This window comes from Artemia franciscana, chromosome 14 (genome assembly GCF_032884065.1).
Source record: "Artemia franciscana chromosome 14, ASM3288406v1, whole genome shotgun sequence".
In the NCBI taxonomy this organism is placed as follows: Eukaryota; Metazoa; Arthropoda; class Branchiopoda; order Anostraca; family Artemiidae; genus Artemia; species Artemia franciscana.
Window position 1 is genome coordinate 26,917,579 of NC_088876.1, and position 21,503 is coordinate 26,939,081.

The window sequence follows — 21,503 nt, forward strand, 5'->3', positions numbered from 1 at the left end:
AAACTACTATCGTAAAAGTTTTTCTACAATTTTTTTTTACTGTAGTTATAGAGGAAGAATAATAAAAACACGAGAAACGAGATAAAAATTACCTCATTTTTGAGGTAATGCTAACAACTTTTTATAAACCGTATTAATTTTATCATTTCAGATAATATATCATTCTCCTAGCTAAGAATTGATGGACAAATTCATAACATTTTATATAGCCAATTCTTAAGCCTATTAAATTCTTCTCCCGTATAGATTCCAGTAAAAATTTAGAAACAAAGAGCAATGTTGTCCTAAGGGTGGATATTTACCTTCTACCCAATGAAGAATACGACAGAGCTTTCACTGTCTATATGATTCTGATAGACCACATCCTGATTTAATGCCAAATTTGATATCGACAGGTCATGTAAATGTTACTTTCGTGAAATTCCGTGGTAATTTACTTCAACGTTTTATTGACTTTCGATAGGCGCAATTTTATGATTGATTGAGTGATGTAAAGGTAGCAGTCTTTTATGGGATGTTATGAAGAGTAAAATTTTATGCCATCATCTTCTGCAATTATTTAAATTGAAATAATGTTGGACTGGACGCTTGTTTGCCTGCGATTCCAGGCGTCTTAACGGTCATGTGTCAATTCTAAAAATTGGTCAACCTGGCTTAGACTCTAGGTGGGCGTGCCTCTTTAAGAGCTAATACACAAGTATTTGTCCAATGAGAATCATAGCTGCTCCTGCAATTTGCCCGTGCTGTTTACCAAAACATTTGGAAAACTATAGGTCTCTCCATTCGCCTGCGAGTCCACAGGACTTGAAGGCCATGTTGTCAATCCTAAAATACGGTAGCCCACATAAGACTCTAAGCGGGCAAGCTTACTAAGCTTAAGGTCACTTGTTCGTCTGTGAGTCCAAGCAAATTCAGCCCCCCTTTTGCACACAATACAGTCGACATTGTCCGTCATGAGTCAAACTAAAAATCTTGATCGTCCCTAAATTCTATGGCTAATCTACCTTAGTTCTGCCCTATGATGGATGAGTGGATGATAGACTATCTATCAACAAGTGAAAATGAAATCAGTTTTATACAATCCTTTGCCTCTCACTCAGACTATCTTTCTTGGCTTTGTCTCAAATTGGCCAGTGCTTGATGGCAACTTCGTTTTAATGCAAATTAATTCATCTTAATTCTTTGCAGTATTATCATCTATTAAACAAACAGTGCTCATAGAAGAAACAACGAAAATGTGGAATTTTCCTAGCTTTGATGTTAGGTAAATGAAACTCTTCGCGGCACAATTCATGGTCCTGTATGAGTTTTAAAAATGGAGTACCCTTCTACATTTTTTTGGTAGTCTGGCGGTTTGCTGTACTGGTCCAATTTCCTGTTTATCGGAAACCACGCAGGAGCACAATATCATATTTATCGGGGGAGAGGCAAATCGTAAAAACAATATACAGACAATAAGACATAGGTAATTAGGAGAAAATCGTAAAAACCTAAACGTTTAAGGGGAAGAACATTAAATACATTCGATTATAGCAAATATTAGTTCTATTTTAACACTATTAATAGCATTCGCCTTATTCACAATACTACCAGAAGAAGAAAGATTCTTATTACCGTTATTTGCCAATAAAAACTTAGCAGTAAGAATAACTATTCATTCTACTTTAGCGTTATTGGCATTATTTGCTTTACTCACAATAATGCTCAAAGATGAAGGGTTGTTATTCCCATTATTCGCCAATAAAATCTCCTATGAAAGAACATATAATCGTTCTACTTTAATATTATTAGCATTATCGACGTAAATTTATCTTCCTCAGACAGTTTATGATTGGACACTAGATGGTCGAAGAAGATTAGGTCGTCCAAAAACGCCTTACGGCAAACTTATTGAAAGACGTCACCACTGCAGCAAAGCTTCAGAACGATTGGAAAGGTTTCGTTCACGCCCTACGTGCCATCAACGCCTGAGGAAGGTCTAATGTCTAAGGCACACATCACTTTTGTCACATAAAATAAAGAGTTATCGTCCTACCAAATATAGAATCTACTGCCGACTAGAGGAAAGTCTGAGGAGAATGTTGAGATAGGAAATAGTGACTTTCCCCCAGGAGCGATCGATTTGAATATACACTATCCTTTCATATGATATAGACAGAAAGAAGGGAAGTAATTAAATAATTAGTTAGGTTAGTTAGGACAGTTAGGGCCCTTTTAAAAGGGCCTGACAATACTTAGAGAATAGGCGGCAGATAGTTTCGCCAGAAATACAAGAAGGCATGGGGAATAAGAACAGAGCTGTAGCAATGGTGACAGTGTTGTATAAATATTATCATTGGAAGGAAAAAAGGACCAAAGCTGCAAGGTAATGTTTTAGCAAAAATGTCGATAGTGTAATTTTCGTAAAGTAAAATTATCTTACTGGTTTCTGTAAGCTGAAAGGAAGGGTTCCACAGTTTTTTCCCAAAACAACTTTTGAGATCAATCCACAAAGTTCCATTCTGAAGCACAATAATTACTCTATGTCTTCTGTTTTTTATCAATATTAACCTTTACATTTAATTTCTCTAAGTTACTGGCTAGAACTTTTACTTCTTTCTTTCTAGGGGAATCAGTTAAATGGCTGCTATTTATCGTTATTTATTCATTAGCCATGGCTTGCTACTGCATAATTTCCCAGGCTAGAAGAAATCTATCTAAAAAATAAAAATCGAACCGTATGTTTGCTCAAGCAGACACCTTTTGTTCTGAGCATATAAGAACCAGCACCCAAAGCTTGATCTGACTCTTTCAGATTTATCCATAAAAACATACTTTAAAAGTCTTTTTCAACCTGATATAGCACTGTTCTGTTATATTCACCACCCAATTAAGAAACAATTAAAGGAACCTCTTCGTCTTGAGTCCTTGACGTCTCAATCATGAGTTTGGCAGAAGGGTGTTCTACAGTAATTTCTCGTAATATTGCATTGCCATCATTTGTCAAAACAATTCCTCCCATGGGGTCCATAAGCATCTTTAACATAGAGCGAGGTCCCAACGTTGTTCTGATTACATCAGCAACTGCCTGCAAAAAAGAAACCTATTCAAAAGCAGAAACAAACATTATTACACAATCGGCATATACCCGAGCTCATGCAAAAATTATCTCCTAGATTTTCCTAGAATATTGGTCGAGAACACCCCCACTCCCAAATGTATTCTTGAAGGACAAAGATATATTTCATAAAGAACAATGTATTTGGAACTGGAAAGGAACTCTGAAGGTGCTGAACACCTTCTGTCAGGGTTGGCTCCTGATTTCAGTCTAAATGACAATTGATAGCCCAGACATTCACTCTGTTGTTGGCTTTACCCTTCCCAGCACAAATCCTCAGTTATACCAATGCCCCGTTCGCACCAATTAAAGATTTGGACCTAGATGCACCTATGATGACAGTGCATCTAATTGAGTCTCATTGCGAATTCCCCCAAGGATTGATATTTTTTAAATCACATAAATTTTAAACCTAAATAGGTACTACTAGCACTGGCCAAAGTTCAGTTAAGTTGGCTGAATTAGGTTCTTTCAGCACACAACATTCTTACCAGTATACATAAACAACAGGGAATAATTTATCTGACCTTAATCCAATAGACACCTTACAAACTTTGAAATTATATTATCCCCTATCATAACAAATCTTATCTTGAGACAAAATGTGAGATAAATATTATGTGTAAGACCAAGAGTCTCTTTGTCTCCCAACTACAGATTTTGCCAGCAACTCAAAATTTGTTGAAGGTAGCCAAATCACGAAAATTGGTGGCCCACAAATATGCTTTTCCAGGACTTAAATCCATTTTATGATAACAAGTAGCTGCGTTTTTGATCCCCATTCAGTGAAGCGGTTGAAATGAACTGACAACGTTGGACGTTCAAGAGCTTAATTTTCGTTTTTACTTCATGGTGGACGTTTATGAAGCCGTTTGACGTTCTTCAGTAAAAAACAGGAATTAAGCATGGACGGCTAAAGTAGCGGGGGTTTTTCAAATTGTACTCAACAGGGGGGTAAAATTGTTGTTGTTTTTTCAAGAGAAATACCGACAAAGATATTATTCATAAAAAAAATCCCAGGAGAATTTACAGGTTCAAGGAGGATTTTAAAGGTTCAAGGAGGAGGGGATGTCCCCCCCTTAATTGATGACAATGTTGCACACTAGATCTAAACCTAAAATTTTATTTAGCAAGCCAAACTACTTTCCAAGATAGTAAAAAGACCATTATCCAGCATTCAAACCATCCTAGTCTAAATTCCTACCATAATAATTAAGCTGAAGGCCAGGAGTAATATTCCGACAAGTGATAGAATCAAGTTTGATCTATATTAGCTCAGAAACTAAAGCCCTAAAACTACTATTACTACTACTAACAACTCACCGCAGCACCAAGCCGCCTGAGTCCAACACAGCTATGTACGCTCTCCCTTCATCCCCATCTGTTCAAAGCCTCCCTTATTACAACCTCCCAGGAAGTTCCCAATTCCTTTGAATCTTTTTTTATGGCGTCCTCCCACCCCAGACGAGGACGACCTGCTTTCCGTTCAGCCCTAGACGGTTGGCCAAAAAGGACAATCTTTAGCAATTTGCCATCCTTCATCCACACAACGTGCTTTAGCCATCTCAACCTTTCTTTCATTACAGCCCTAGAAAGTGGGATTTAACGACACTTTTTGTACAGCCTACTGTTTGAAATATTGTCAGTCAGCCGGGTACCCAGAACAATCCATAGTCAATTTCTCTGGCAAACATTTAGCAAATCATCAACCTAAAACTGATGAGGATATTTAAGGAAAATTAAACTAATGCAGCCGAAATTTAATTGATTACAAAGTTAATCCATTTGCGTACTGAACCTTTTATTATGCTAATTATGCAATGTCCTACTTTCATTTTTGAGCAGAAACTTAAGTCATTTTATACAAAAGGTTAATTTATAATCAGCCTATAGGCTTATCAACTAGACGCCATTAACTCTCCTTACAAGTCAAGGGTCAATCCTTTTTTGGCCTGTACCTAATACTTTTCATGCTGAAAAGTATCTTCAAACCTTCACCTTTTACTTGAAAGTAGCCATTTGCATAGAGTACGACTTCTAGCTCATGTTTGCACATTTTATTGTCTAAATTCTATCCAGGCGGATTCCAAAGTGAACTTCCAATGTCCTTCTAATCAAAGTTCGACGTTCTATTGCTTGTCGCAGTGGACGTTTGACATCACTGGTCACCGTTCAGTTTTACTCGAGCAAAAATGGAAATAAGAACAATGGTGAACTTGCCGGCCATCGAAACAGATTTTAATCAAAAAGGGCGATCAAAATGGTGCTCAAAAACGCAGCTAGTGCAATTAGAAACTAAATCTATAATTAGATTTAAAATAATATCGGTTAATTTGGTAAAATAGCATACAGCTATTACAATAATATCACAATCACAGGTACAAAACATTTAAAGAAAGTTAAAAGCACAAAAGTCTGATAGACTAAATAAAAAGATAAATCTGCGTCAAAGCAATAAGTGAGTAAAACGAGGAATTAAAAAATATTGGGATGAAAGATTATTCTCTGAGTAAAAAATTAAAGACCTGCTGAATATTATCTCTCTCTATAATATCAACATTGCTTGTCTTTAATCAGGAGTCGGCCATATCAATACTCCCAAAAAAGAGGTTTTAGTTATTTCACAGCTAAAAAAGTCACTACCAAGGGGCACTCAGAGCACAGGCAGATGAAGTCCCAGTTACTGCCTTATGGTCATCATTGCCCTCTAAAAGTCCGTGAGGTTACGGGAGTGAAGGTTGGAGATTGTCCAACCTTCCGTTAGCTCACTAAGATTGTTGGAAAAAAAACTGTTTGATCCTTGGTTAACTAGCCTTATTTCATAAAATGATCTTTTACTTCCAAGGCCAAAATCAAATCCTTTAGGCACAGTAGCTTCCACAAGAAAAATATAATACTCCTAGTGAAACCATTTTCAGCTTATGTCTATTGAGAGAAAAGGTGGTGGTGTGGCAATGCTGGTAAATCTCCTCCTCCTATGGTCATTACAAATTGAAGGACAATGTCAAAGTTGCTAAATAGCAACGTTGTTCATGATGCTAAAATAATGTTTTTATTGGTGGTTCAAAAATGGGAAAATACATATCATAAATTTATTATCACATGTTTCAGCATCAAGAGACAAAGGGTCTTTGCCACCAAGCAAAGATATCGCATGAGCTCTTAACAACCCACTCATAGACAATAGGACACAACAAGGAGGGATAATCGAAACTAAAGCCCACAGCCGACACAAAATAGAAACAGCAGAAAAAAAAATCATGTTACATGGAAAAAGAGAAAACAGTGACATTTTTCGGTTATTATTTAAATACCAAGTAGATCAAGATAAAAACATTTTTTTTACCTTTGTGTGTTCTATTTATATCTGAAAATCAAACTTTCTAAAGCTTGTTCTTTTGGTGGTTTCAAAAATATGAAGTTTTAATGCAGCACACATTTCCGTCAATGTTGCAACCCTGAACCACGAAAATAAATAAGCAAAACTAATTAGTTAAATTTCGAGTATGAACTATTCAAACATCAATCGCATGTTTATTTCCAAAGACAACTATAACTTGAAAGAAAGCTATAATTTGCTTAATCTGTTTGAAACCATTTATTTTTACCTCATTTTTTTCTCCTCAATATTTCCATTGATTAGGTTAGAATCTACTACTACAGAAACTGCAAATGGAAGTCTTTCATTAAAAACTAAATTTCTCATTTTTTTTACCAATTTTTAAAGATATTTATGGTTGTGTAAGATCCTACTTGTCAATTCAATATTTGGATTTTATTTCCACTCTTACCTCACAGTCCACACAACTGGGTAAGACTAATGATTGAGTCTCTCATTGCTTGGTAAGCCTTGCAGAGGGCTGGGATAAGATTAGAAGAATGGAGAAGAGGTGGATAAAAATCTTGGGAAAGTGTTAAGTCTAAACTTTATTTTGTCAGAAGACTTTTCATTTCAAGCAAAGTAAAGCTCATTCTGGACAAAAATTCACGTATAGAGTAAGTAGATTCAATTATAATTATACCAGGTAATTTCTTTATATTTGAACATTTTAAAAGTGATCTTTTATGGGCCTTGGATGCCACACAGGAAAAACATTCTCAAGACAAAGTTGTAAGTTATAGACGTAGCCTACTAGATTAATTTTAGATTTTGAATTCATATTTAAATCTTTCAAGTTGGAAATGATCAGTAATGAGGTATGAGCTTTCTGCTTGAGAGCATTATCAAGCATAAGCCAGTAAGTTTAACCATATCTAATTTCCCTGAAACTAAGTTCCTCTTGGAAAAGGAGGAGAGGGGGAGGGGGGCTCAAAAGGAAAAAGAGCAAAATTCCTTTTTGCATGCCTCAAATAAACATGACATGTTAGTATTATTTTTAAGATTTACCATAAATGAATTCATAGTTTAGTCAGGATATATAGGGACTTGAAAAAGGTTAGCCCAGGTTTGACAGAAATACGATATTTAACTTCAAGTAATGATCAACATCTGATGAAAACTTTAATAAACAGCCTTTTAAAAATCAACTAGCCCTAGTACTTAGGTTGGATGAAAAAAAAAAAGTTACACATCCTTATCAGAGAGCTAAACAGTGGTCATATCTAGACAGAAACCAAACAAGTAAATTCATGACATAATTTTGGGCAACTAATGTTTTTGCTTCATTTACAACTGCTTAGTCATCTAAATTATCAAATGTTGATACCTTAAAGAAGAGAAATATTTTTTAGTTATGATCAAAGCATCAAAAAGTCAATTAAAAGGAGATCATTTATGTATAGATTTTGATTGTGCAGAAGAGAGCAGGAGTGAGGAGGAAGAGTTATATTGGTACCAGCCAGCCTAGTGGCCTTAAACTGCTGGGGACAGGTAGCTCAGGTACTCACACTTTCCATAATCAATAACAGTGTATTATTGTATATAATAGCATGGACTCATTGTTTGCTGACTGGAGGAGAATAGAGCTTCCAGTGGCTAGTTTTTCTGAAGGAGTCAAAGAGGTGAAAGGACTTGTTGTTAGTCCATATGGACTAACTGCAATTTTTGGAACTGGAGCATATCAATAAAAATGGCAAACTAGAATCTTTTATGTTTTAAAACTACTATATATCTAATCTATATGCTTGACACTGGGTTGAACCAATGACCAGTTCTTAAAATCAAACAAGTTGGGCATTGCTATCAGCAGAAGAAAATTTTAATATGAAACTTTTAAATCTTTTATAGTTACATATTGCAGTTTTTTAAATATCTGTTTGCTTTTACATTGACAAAAAAAAACCATAAGTGAATCAATCAGAAGATTACCTTTGCAGCTGAAATATTGTCCTGCTGGACTTTTCTTCCATTCTCTCGCTTTGTATTCTGATCTAGAAATAACAGAATTGAACAGAGTCTTGGAAAAGTTCACAACAAAAATTGAACTCAAACCTGCTTCCAGTTATAAGTCTTCTTTCTAAACCTATTCATTCATCGTATTTACTGTTTTTTTAAGTATTTATAAGGACAGCTTCTGAATTTTTCCCAAGCCGAGCTCTGCTTTATTTTTGATGATGATGCAAGGTCTGCTCTTGGCTTCTCCTACTTTCACCATTGCTCCCATGCCAATTTTTTGGCAGAAAGGTAGGCATGTTGCACATTCTTGGAAAAGGAAAAGAACCAACATAAACCTTCACCCCCCCCCCCCAACACTGCTGCATATCATCAGTAGAGTGGTAAGAATAAATGTAAAAAAAAGGTAACATACTAGTTTTTATCTTACATTTTTCCAAAACCAACATTATAATTAAATTCCAGTCTTGAACACCAGTTAAAACCCCAAAAAAATCAAATAAAAAGACAAAATAGAATTTTCAGCCATTACCCATAAACAGCTTTTTACTATAAAGTGAAAATATTTAATTTCTCTGAAGATGTTAAGAATATTGCACTAACAAACTATATACGTTGTTTGACCCCCCCCCCTCCCCCGTCCTACAGGTACAGTAACTTAAAAAAAAAATATTTGCAGTCCCAAGCTTGAAATAGCAAACCTTATTTTTCAGTTTCTTGCTTGATAGGGTTCTTAATGGAACCCAAATTAATATTTTACCAAATCAGAGAATAGATCTTTTTGATGGACACATATTTTTCTGAGGACAAAAAGAAAACTGAAAGAAAATGTTGACACATATAACCTATAACACAAGCATGGGGTATGCAAGAATGGGGGGATGTAGTACCCTTCCAATTTTTTTTTATATACAGCCTACAACTCTATCAGAACTATTGGAGATGTTCCAAAATCTGTCAACAGCTGATCAGTACAGCCTCCAGGGAATACAGAGAAATCTAGGCTTAAAAATCAAACTTCATAACATCTACCAAATATGAGGTAGTTGAGGATCAGTTGATAATGGTATGCATTAGACTTTTGAGTATGTTTTTGTGACCAGTTTTTCATAAGGAAATTTGAAAACAGCAAACTATTGATTACCTAATCTTGCACCAGAAACACATCTAATTCTGACTTGATATGGTAATTTGGATGCCTAGTCTAGTAAAATATTATCAATGCTATATAAAAAGATAGACAAGATTAGATTTAGTGCTTGACTTCTCAAGAAACACAATATGAAACTAAGAAAACTAACCTATACTATCTCTAAGTGTATTATTTTATTTTACCACTCTCTCTCCCCTAATGTGAATGTATATAGCCCAAATCATATATACTCCAAAGATTTTCCATGACATGTTGCCATTGTTGCTGCTTGTACACAATTGATTAATTTGAAGAAGAGTTGGCCTACAAAAAATTTATGGAGTCAATTATCTTCGCAAATTGGGGGAGGGAGTAAAGTTAAGTGGCGTACTTTTTGGAATGATATGTAAGTGTTCTATTTTATTTTTGTGTTTTCAGCATTTTATAGTCTTTCCTTCTATAGGGGCCAACATATTTGTAGGACTAAATAGTACAAACAAATATACTTAGACTTGAGAGCCATATTGAAATTAAGACACCAGTAAAAAACTTGAAACAATTTTGGCATAACAAATGGTAGAACCCTAGATGACTAGCTTTTTACTAGCTTATCTTAAAAAGTAGTTTTTAATTAAATATTCAGGAATAAATAAAGAGCCTAGATTGCACAAAGAAGGTGTTTTTACGTTCTTATCACTACTCCTTACTTATATATAATAGAAGAGAGACCTGTAGCCTACCTATCTTCATTGTGGAAAAAATTCTTAGTTTTGGCTGAAGCCTCTGAACTATTACTTGGGTTTTGTGAAATACAATTTCTGATGATTTGGCTAGGACTTGAAGTCACATTATCCTAGCCTTTTCAATGCAAGACTTTTTTACACATTTTAGGACACAAATTACTTCTTTCTGGACCTATCTTTCTGGAAACATGATTCTGCTAAGAGTCCTAGCCACCACACATTCAAGACCTTTTATATTATGGCGTGACCTATTCAACAAACAGTTCATGGTAACAAACTGTAAGCAAGGAGGATCCCAGCTCAATAGTGACCAAAACTATAACAAGAGCTAATAGCTCATATGGCACTTGTGACAAGGCAAGAAGAGCTAAGAGCCAAGAGCTCATATAGTATGAGTTCTAACAAAATTCTACGAATCAATAGATTGATTTAAAAGAAAGATTAGAGGCTTAATGCCGGTCCAGATTTAAAATAAAAGCTCTGAGTCACGATGTCCTTCTAAATATCAAAATTCATTAAGATCCGATCACCCACTCGTAAGTTATAAATACCTAATTTTTTCTAATTTTTCCTCTCCCTTTAGCTCCCCAGATGGTCGAATCTGGGAAAACAACTTTATCAAGTCAATTTGTGCAGCTCCCTGATATGCCTACCAATTTTCATTGTCCTAGCGCGTCCAGAAGCACCAAACTTGCCAAATCACTGAACCCCTCTCCCCAACTCCCCCAAAGAGAGCGAATCCAGTACGGTTACGTCAATCACGTATCAAGGACATTTGCTTATTCTATCCACCAAGCTTCATCCCAATTCCTCCACTCCAAGTGTTTTCCAAAATTTCCAATATCCCCCTCCAACTCCGCCCAATGTCAACAGATCTGGTCGGGATTTGAAATCAGAGCTCTGAGAGATGAAATCCCTCTAAATATCAAATTTCATTAAGATCCGGTCACCCATTCTTAAGTTAAAAACACCTCAATTTTTCTAATTTTTCCAAATTAACCCCCCCCCCCCAGCTCCTCCAAAGAGAAAGGATCCGTTCCAATTATGTCAATCACGTATCTAGAGCTCGTGCTTATTCTTCCCATCAAGTTTTATCCCGATCTTTCCACTCTAAGCGTTTTCCAAGATTTCTGTTTCCCTCCTCCAATCCCCTATGTCCCCGGATCCAATTCGAGTCAAAAATGGAGCACCTGAGACATAAGATCCTTCTATATATATCAAGTTTCATTAAGATCCAATCACCTATTTGTAAGATAAAAATACCCCTATTTTCACGTTTTCCAAGAATTCCGGTTTCCCCCTCCAACTCCCCCCAATGTCACAGGATCTGGTCGTGGTTTAAAATTAGAGCTTTAAAGCACAAGATCCTTCTAAATATCAAATTTCATTAAGATCTGGTCTCCCGTTTGTAAGTTACAAATACCCCTTTTTTCCGAATTACCCCCCCCCCCCCAACTCCACCAAAGAGAGCAGATCTGGTCCGGTTATGTCAGTCATGTATCTTAGACAGGTTTTTATTTTTCCCATCCAGTTTCATCCTGATCTCTCCACTTTAAGTATTTTCTAAGATTTCCGGTCCCCCCCCAACTGCCCCCCCCCCCCCCAATGACGCTGGATCCGGTCGAGATTTAAAACAAGAGATCTGAGTCACGAGGTCCTTCTAAATATAAAGTTTCATGAAGATCCAATCACTCTTTTGTAAGTTAAAAATACGTCATTTTTTCTAATATTTCAGAATTACCCCCCCCCCCCCCAATAGAGCAGATCAGTTCCAATTATGTAAATCACGTATCTGACTTCTACTTATTTTTTCCACCAAGTTTCATCCCGATCCCTCCAATCTAAGCATTTTTCATGATTTTAGGTTCCCCCCCACAATTCTCCCCAAAAATGTCACCAGATCTGGTCGGGATTTAAAATAAAAGCTTTGAGACACAATATCCTTCTATAATATCAAATTTCATTGAGATCCAATCACTCAATCGTAAGTTACAAATACCTAATTTTTTCTAATTTTTCAGTATTAACCCCCCCCCCAACTACTCCAAAGAAAGCAGATCCATTCTGGTTATGTCAATCATGTATCTAGGACTTGTGCTTATTTTTCCCACCAAGTTTCATCCCGATCCCTCCACTTTAAGTGTTTTTCAAGATTTTAGGTTTTCCCCTCCCAACTCCCCTCCAATATCACCAGATCCGGTCGGGATTTAAAATGACAGCTCTGAGACACGATATCCTTCCAAACATCAAATTTCATTAGGATCTGATCAACCGTTTGTAAGTTAAAAATACTTCATTTTTTTAACTTAACCGGCCCCCCAATCCCCCCCAGATGGTCAAATCGGGAAAACGACTATTTCTAATTTAATCTGGTCTGGTCCCTGATACGCCTGCCAAATTTCATCGTCCTAGCTTACCTGGAAGTGCCTAAAGTAGCAAAACCGGGACCAACAGATTGACAGAATTTGCAATTGCTATGTCACTTGCTTAATACCAAGTGCCATAAAAAACAGAATTTTTATACTAATAGATACATCAAAAGAATTGGATTTTTAAGCTAATTTCAAATATATAAGTTTAATTTAATTTAGTCTAATGAATCAAAAGTTAAAAGCCTGAAAAGGTTTGCCTGATATTAAAAAAAAGGAGAAACAACCCCAAAAGTCATAGAATTCAGCATATAATAGACCCATTTTGTAGAAGTCTCAAGCTCCTATCTGCAAAAATGCAGGATTTTGTATTTTGTCAGAAAAAGATCACAGATGTGTATTTATTTGTTGTTGTTTTTTCAGGGCTGATTGTATTAACCCAAAGGTCCTTAAATATTGCAAGAGGGCTCATTTAAATAGAAATTAAAAGTTCTACCGCCCTTTTTAAGAGAACAAGTTTCAAGCTCCTATCTGCAAAAATGCAGAATTTTGTATTTTGTCAGAAAAAGATCACAGATGTGTATTTATTTGTTGTTTTTTTCAGGGCTGATTGTATTAACCCAAAGTTCCTTAAATATTGCAAGAGGGCTCATTTAAATAGAAATTAAAAGTTCTACTGCCCTTTTTAAGAGACCATAAAATTGGAGGGCAGCTAGGCCCCCTCCCATGCTCATTTTTCCCCAGTCACCCAATCAAAATTTTGAGATAGCCACAACCCCCCTCATCTGAATAATAATTTCTTTTTTTTTAAGTTTTAATGTTGCTCCTTACTTTCAATTGAAAAGAAAAATTATTAAATTATCAATAGAAAAGGCTAACACATTGAATCCTCTTTTTGGTTCACCTTCCACCGATCAATGCATCTGTCCCTGCAGTAGCATCATATCCTATAACTAATCCAATGCCTGAATTGTTGATGAATGAACTAAAGGTTCTTGCTGGACTTGATAAACTTGATGTCAGCATAGCTAAAAGATCAGACAGGATCCCAAGCTTTTCAGTGAACGTCAAAATGTCCTCATCTCCCTCCTATACATCCTCTCTAAAAGGGACAACTACATTATATTTCAAAAGTTTTATGCATCATTCTGATCTACAAAAACGGGACCTAAAGACTACACCAAAACCGCTCCACTATATGACGTAACCATACCATTCCATCAGTATAACTTTTGCTGTTGTCAAAGTTATTGAAAAGTTTGTGAATAAAGCTTTAATGCAGAACCTTGAGGCCAACATGGCTTCCTTCAAAAAATGGCTTCAGATCTGGCATATTCATTGATACAAGCCTTCTACTGACATTATGTCACAACATTGCTTTAGAAAGGTTTTCCTGTAGATAATCCTCCTAAACCCAGCATAAATTTTGATAAAGTTTGCTGGAAGTTTCTTATCACAAAGTTGAAAGCTGTAGCTACAGACCTTTCTGTTATACAATGGATACAAAACATTCTGTCAGATAGAACCCAAGCTATCAGGATTTTTAGTTCTGGAGGTATTCTTCATTTCTCCTCTTTTACAAACTTTTCAATTGGTGTCCCTCAGGGTACTATTGTAAGCCCAAGCCTCTTCAACTGCTACATAAATGATGCACTAATCTATGAAACATTCTCAATCTTTATGAGATGATTCTAAATAAGTAGGCAAGGCTGCCACAGCTTCTGATTTACAATCAATCCAGATTAATCTTGGAAATTATTTTGATACATGGCTTCTTGCCTTCAATATAGGTAAAAATCATGCAATTCCTTTTGGCAAACAAAATAAACACTAGCACTATTTTCTCCTAGGAATTCTCCTTTCTGCAATTTCTGAAGAAATAGATTCTAGTCATTCATGATGACATATTGGACTTCAGCAGCCATGCCAGAACTGTATCATTAACTGCCTTTCCATGCCTTGCCATTATCAAAAATCTTGACAGTCTTGAGCTGGTACCCTGGAGTGTTCAGTAAATTATATAAGGCACTGGTTCAACTCTGATTGGAGACATGAATTTCTTTGGCATTTCTTTTCATTTTTAAGGACAAATAAGTCCTCAAAAAAGTGTAGCACAAAGCAATTAAGATGACCAGTAGATTTTACCACCTCATGCATCACATGACAAACGATATTAAAATACAGAATTGACAAAGAGTGGCTACATCAAGAGTTCCTTTACAACTGGGAGGTAGTCAAATCTTATACCAGGAATTAAAAAGCAACTGGACACGAAAATCATTCCAATAGACGTCACCATGGAGCATTACAAGGAATGAAATCCTTACCTTGCTCTAATCTGCAATTTAAGGCAAGGTTTTTTAAGGTAATAACATAAAGCAATTCAAAATTTTTCTAATATCAATACTCTTTGGAAGAAGAAGAGGTGGATGTGATATTTCCCTTTCAGTATATACATATATATATATATATATATATATATATATATATATATATATATATATATATATATATATATATATATATATACTAGCTGTTGGGGTGGCACTTTGTGCCACCCCAACACCTAGTTGGAGGGGCGCTTCGCGCCCCCCCCCAAGCCCCCCCCCCGCGCGTAAGTCGTTACGCGCCATATTAGTTATGCGCCATTGTAGTTGTGTCCCTGTGTCCCACCTGTGAATAGAGATAGATAGATATATATATATATATATATATATATATATATATATATATATATATGTTTTTAACTACGTAACACATGCAAATATACAACATTCTTTGCTGTCCCATTGTCTATGCATATAAATAGATTGTCAGGTTTACTGACTCTTGAACATGCAACATATAATTGTCCATGGGAAAAACAATCCGTATTCAGATATATACCTCATTATTCTAATGATGTGTCCCTGTGTCCCAGTCGTCATTTATATTCACCGTGTCCCGGTCGTCATTTGTGTCCCGGTGTCCCAGTTTGTAATTTCTCTTTGAGTGTCCAGGTCGTCATTTATATTCCCTGTGTCCCAGTGTCCCGGTCGTCATTTGTGTCCCAGTCTGTAATTTCTATTTGAACAATTGTCACCCAGTCGTCATTTATATATCCCACCTGTGCCCCCGGCGTCCCCGTTGTAGTTGTGTCCCAGTTGTCATTTATATTCCCTGTGTCCCAGTTGTGATTTGTGTCCGGGTGTCCCAGTCTGTAATTTCTCTTTGAGGTTCCTGGTCGTCATTTATATTCCCTGTGTCCCAGTCGTCATTTGTGTCCTGGTGTCCCGGTATGTAATTTCATCAGTTGACAAACATGATGTCAGTTGACAAACAACTTCATGACGCATACAGCTCAATCCTTAAAATGACATCAGTCGACAAACATGACATCAGTCAACACAGAAACATCACATCACCCAACACACACACAGACAACTTATTTTTATATATATAGATATATATATATATATATATATATATATAAATAAGTTGTCTGTGTGTATATATATATATATATATATATATATATATATATATATATATATATATATCCATTAGGGAGGACTACAAATTGCTCACAACCAGACAAAAAACTAGCTATCATATGTAAAACAAAATCTCTGACACCTGACACCCTTGCATTATCAATAACTCTAATGGTCTGATGATCCAATATCAGCAAAAAAAGCATCAACATAGGGACTATTTAACTCAAGATGTTTGAAAACAGCATCAAGTATATAAATTAAGCAATGCATGGAGCTATGATTTGACCTAAACCCAAACTGATTTGGGTTTTGACCTGGCATCAAGCATTATGTTCACTTTATTTGTAGGTCAACTTTGTGAACTGCTCTATATTTACCATTTTCAATTCATAATAACAGCAATTGCATTAGTGTGCAAACGTGTCAATTGTCAAAACATCTAAAGCCAACAAATTTTACTGAATGGTTGGAACATCAGTAACATTATGGTAGGGTAAAGGTACTGATGATTTGACAGTTTTTGTACAAAACCACTTTTTCTACTCCAAAAAGCTTAATTTAAAGATTTTTGGTTTGGAAAGGGTTTCAGTACGCAAGAAAAATATCTACAAATTTAACTATTTGATTATAAGTCTGAAGTTTTTATCAGAAAAGGGAACAAAATTCTGATTTTCTTAAATTAGAGCATTTTCACCAACAAATTCAACAGAACAAAGTTAACTGTTTTAAGTCAAAACCCAATTTGACATTTGTTAAAAACACTTGAGAATACTAGGGGGCAGATCCTGGTGCATTCATCATGGCTCTTCTTTTTACTTATTTCTCTTCAACTTTTTTCAATATGTAAATGCATAAAACACTACTCAGATAGTGGAAGCAAAAAACAGAAAAATTGCCTCAAGTATAGGAACAAAATTGGATAATCATTTGGAATTTAATTGTGTGACCTAGGTCTATATAACATAATTAAATAAAAAAATAAGTTTTTTTAACTGAAAGTAAGGAGCAACATTAAAACTTAAAACAAACAGAAATTACTCTGTATATGAAAGGGGCTGTTCCCTCCTCAATGCTCCATTCTTTATACTAAAGTTTGACTCTTTCTCTCAACTCTACTTTTTAAAAGAGTAAAAAATTTAGCATAAAGAGTGGGGCATTGAGGAGGGAACAGCCCCTTTCATGTATGGAGTAATTTCTGTTCATTTTAAGAAGTAATGTTGCTCCTTACTTTCAGTTAAAAAAACTATTTTTTTTTTAATTTCTAAACATTTTGAATCAATGCATATTTAAATTTTGGCTCTCCACACATAAATAATTAAAATGAAATTTGCATATTAATGTATTTTTTTGGCTACATGGCTTTCTCATAGTTTTGATCAGACAATTTTTAGAAAAAAGGAGCAGGGGAGGAGGCCTAGTTACCCTCTGATTTTTGGTTACTTAAAAAGGCAACTAGAACTTTAATTTTTTACAAGTGTTTTTATTAGTAAAAATATACATAACTTACAAATTAACTTATGTAATCTACTTCTATATTTGTATGTTCTTACTATGTATATGAGAGGGTTCACCCCCTAGTCAATACCTTGCTCTTTACACAAAAGCTTAAATTTTCTCCCAATTCCTTAAGAATGACCCCTGAATCATAAAGGCCATAGAATAAATAGTTGAATTACTAAAAATACTTTAGTGTAAAGAGCAAGGTATTAGAAGGAGGTGAACCCCTCATATGCGTAATAATTTCCGTTTGTTTAAGTTTTAATGCTGCTACTTACTTTCAGTTGAAAAAAAACTTTTTCAGATTTATTTTTTCTTTTTTTTTAATGCTAGAAAATCCTGGGGGAAGAGAATGGAAATACTCTTCCCCCATGACAAATTCCTCCATGAAAAGTTCCCCCACTTAGCCCCCTCATCAAACCAAAAAAATTGTCTGTTACACTACACAATTGTTAAAACGTCTGTATACTTCACATAACCATTATTATATGTAAACACTGGTCAAAGTTTGTAACTTGCAGCCCCTCCCATGGGGACTATGGGGGAGTAAGTCATCCCCAAAGACATAGTTATTAAGTTTTTTGACTATGCTGAATAAAATGGCTAACTCAAAATGTTGATCTGGTGAAATGTTGAATTGAGTACGGGAGGGGGCCTAGGTGCCCTTCAATATTTCTGGTCACTTAAAAAGGACACTAGAACTTATAGTCTTGGTCAGAATGAGCCTTCTTGTGACATTCTAGGACCACTGGGTTTCCCTGTATTTTCTAAAATAAGACAAATATTCTCAGGCTTGTAACTTTTGATGGGTAATACTAAACTTGATGAAAATTATATATTTTAAATCAGCATTAAAATGCAATTCTTTTGATGTAACTATTGGTAACAAAATTCAATTTTTTAGAGTTTCAATTACTATTGATCCAGGTTGCTCCTTACTACAGTTTGTAAACTGTTAGATATGTGATATAAGTCTCTCTATAAATGCTATCTGGGATGCCTCACTTCCTCTCAGCTTTAATGGTCAGTCCAGCAAAGATTTCTTTTTTGTTCAAAGTGAAAGTGTTGCCAACATTTGGTCATTTCAAAGTTAACCTACCACTTTTTAGAAATTTTAGTTTTGACTGTCCTTTGTTTGGAAAGTCCAGAATTCATGGAATATGCATGTCCTACCTATGATTATCAGAAGGTTGTGACACCAAGGAGTTGAATATGTTTCATTAGCATATTGGCTCTGATAGGGTCTAAGAAAATGGGAGTTGATTTCAAGAATTTTAAGAAGTTTGTTGTCATTATATTTGACTTAGTGGAATTTACTTTCATGTGTAAATTCTTAGCTTTCTCCAAAACAAAGATAGGATTTTGGTGGGATCATTTTTGATATTTATATAACATATATCAAGAATCAGTAGGTCACCTACAAATTAAAACATTTCAGGGAATCTTACCAATTTCATACTACATGTACATATAAAATACATATAATCACAAGCACATATAATCAATACTATTAAAGAGTGGTCCTAACAGTGGTGCTAATTAGAGAGGGGTTCAGAGAGAATATTTTGTATTCTACAGCTTGGGATCTATTTGAAAGAAAACATATATAAAATTTACTAAGAGAGGATCTACTTCAAATTTATTCTGTGATAAATGGATTAGGGTGTTGGTATCAACCAAGTCAAATGCTTAAAAATATGAACATAGTATGAAGCCATCCAGCAGTTCCTCAGATGATGGAAAAATCTAGCATCTAGCATCAAATCAGTAAAACTAAAATGAAAAAAAAAATTTCAAGCAAAATATTATTATAAATAATAATCATGAAAATTTCTTGTTGTTGAGAAAGTACCCATAAATTTGACAAATATGTTTTCATTAGAGGACCCTTGAATTTTGAAACTAATTGTTTCTTAACTGTTTTATGTGTTCTCAGTGAAGTTTTGACAGTCACCTATATTTTGATAGGACCTGTTGCTGTCTGTCAAAAATGTTGACAAGATTACTACAAGATATTCTAAAAAAAAATGAATCTCATAATGGAAGGCAATATTTACACTTGAATTTAGGTGAAGGAACATTTTTAGTTGGTCTGGTATTCTACTGCATCAGACAAGAATTTTCAACACTTGGAACATAATTTCATCAATAAAATATTACCTGTTATCTAAACTTAATTTCATCAAGAAAAAGCCAATTTGGCTCATTTTAGAGAAGATCAGATGTGTCTTGATGCATAGGTGCTCATCCTGACTTTTATTACAAAAAAAAGTAATGACAGTAGAAACATCAATAAAAATTGTCAGGAGCTCATTTTGTGTTGAAAACAGGAAACTGATTGAATTGAAGGTAAAATTCTAGTTGAGTGACTTTTTGCTATCTTAGAAAGGGGTTAGGCTAGGAAAATGAAACTTTCAGGGATAGGTCTACAGGCTAAAGTATGTCCCAGGGAGGTATTTTGAAGTACCTACCTCCACTCCTTCTCACTCTAGAGGGCCCTGACCTTTGATGACCTTCAAAAATATGTGTTATAAAAGTGATACCTTGCAAAATAGGTCTTCTGCTTAATTGAAGTACAAAAAAATTGTTTCCAGCTTCATAACTTTGCTCAAAATTCTACTCAAATAACAGGAATTGCATTTTTCATTACTAAAGATAGAGAAAAAGGAACTGGTAATTGAAAATTAAGGTAAACTTTGTTTTGTCAAAATTTCAATCCTGTCATGTTGGCAAATTTCAGGGCTCTCTAGAGGGAGAAGGAGTGGAAGTGGGTACTTTAAAATACCTTCCCTTCCCAGTATATACTTTAGCCTGTAGACCCATCCCTGAAAGTTTCATTTTCCTAGCCTAACCCCTTTCTGAGATAGCAAAAAGTAACTCAACAAGAATTTTACCAAATTGAATACTCTTCTCTTATCTGCATGTATTGGATATAGTGTCAAAATTTTACTTTTTCAAAATATAACAACAGTTTCAAGAGATGGTGTTTTAAGTCATGACTAAGCAGTTATCCTATTTTGAAGGAAAATTTCAACAGTAGTTACAAAGTTATACTCTCAAATCATTGGTGCCTTTACCCTATTTCATACAATTAATTCAAGAGCCTAACTTTCTCTATTGACTGGACAAACCAATTGGGGGACATCTATATAGCCTATACCATATCTTGGGTATAACTTTAAGATCATGAATCCAAAACTGTGCAGTATTTTTTTAAATCTTCTGATTAACAAGCCTAGATATTAACATAGAAAAGAAATAGGAAAATTCTAGTTAATTGACTTCTTGCTATCTCAGAAAGGGTTAAGGTTAGGAAAATGAAACTTTCAGGGATGAATCTACAGACTAAAGTATGTCACGGTAAGGTATTTTGAAGCAACTACCTCAACTCCTTCTCTATCTGGAGGGCCCTGAAATTTGCCTACATGACAGGTCTATATGTATTGAAATTTTGACAAAACAACATTGTACCTTAATTTTCAGTTACTAGTTGCTTTTTCTCTGCCTTTAGTTTTGAAAATGCAATTCCTGTTAATTGAGTAGAATTTTGAGCCACATCAATGTTTTTTTCATAATTTAGGAAATGTATTTGTATATCTTTAAAACCATATAAATGGAATTGAGCAAAGTTATGAAGCTGAAAACGATTTTGTTGTACTTCAATTAAGCAGAAGATCTATTTTGCAAGGTTTCACTTTTATAACACACATATTTTTAAAGGTCAGGGCCCTCTAGAGGGAAAAGGAGTGGAGATAGTTGCTTCAAAATACCTTCATGGGACATACTTTAGTCTGTAGATTCATCCCTGAAAGTTTCATTTTCCTAACCAAAACACTTTCTCAGATAGCAAGAAGTCA

The 21,503-nt window shown here is 35.0% G+C and overlaps 1 protein-coding gene across 1 annotated transcript in view; it reads right to left on the reverse strand.

Annotated features, from left to right (window-relative positions):
- The window catches only part of LOC136035513 (T-complex protein 1 subunit gamma-like), a 47,421-nt gene that overhangs the window by 25,203 nt on the left and 715 nt on the right, over positions 1-21,503 (reverse strand). The window contains exons 2-3 of the mRNA XM_065717348.1: positions 8,406-8,467; positions 2,891-3,067 (exon numbers count right to left, since the gene is read on the reverse strand). Coding sequence (XP_065573420.1) covers positions 2,891-3,067; positions 8,406-8,467 — 239 coding nt within the window. The remainder of the gene's footprint in view (positions 1-2,890; positions 3,068-8,405; positions 8,468-21,503) is intronic.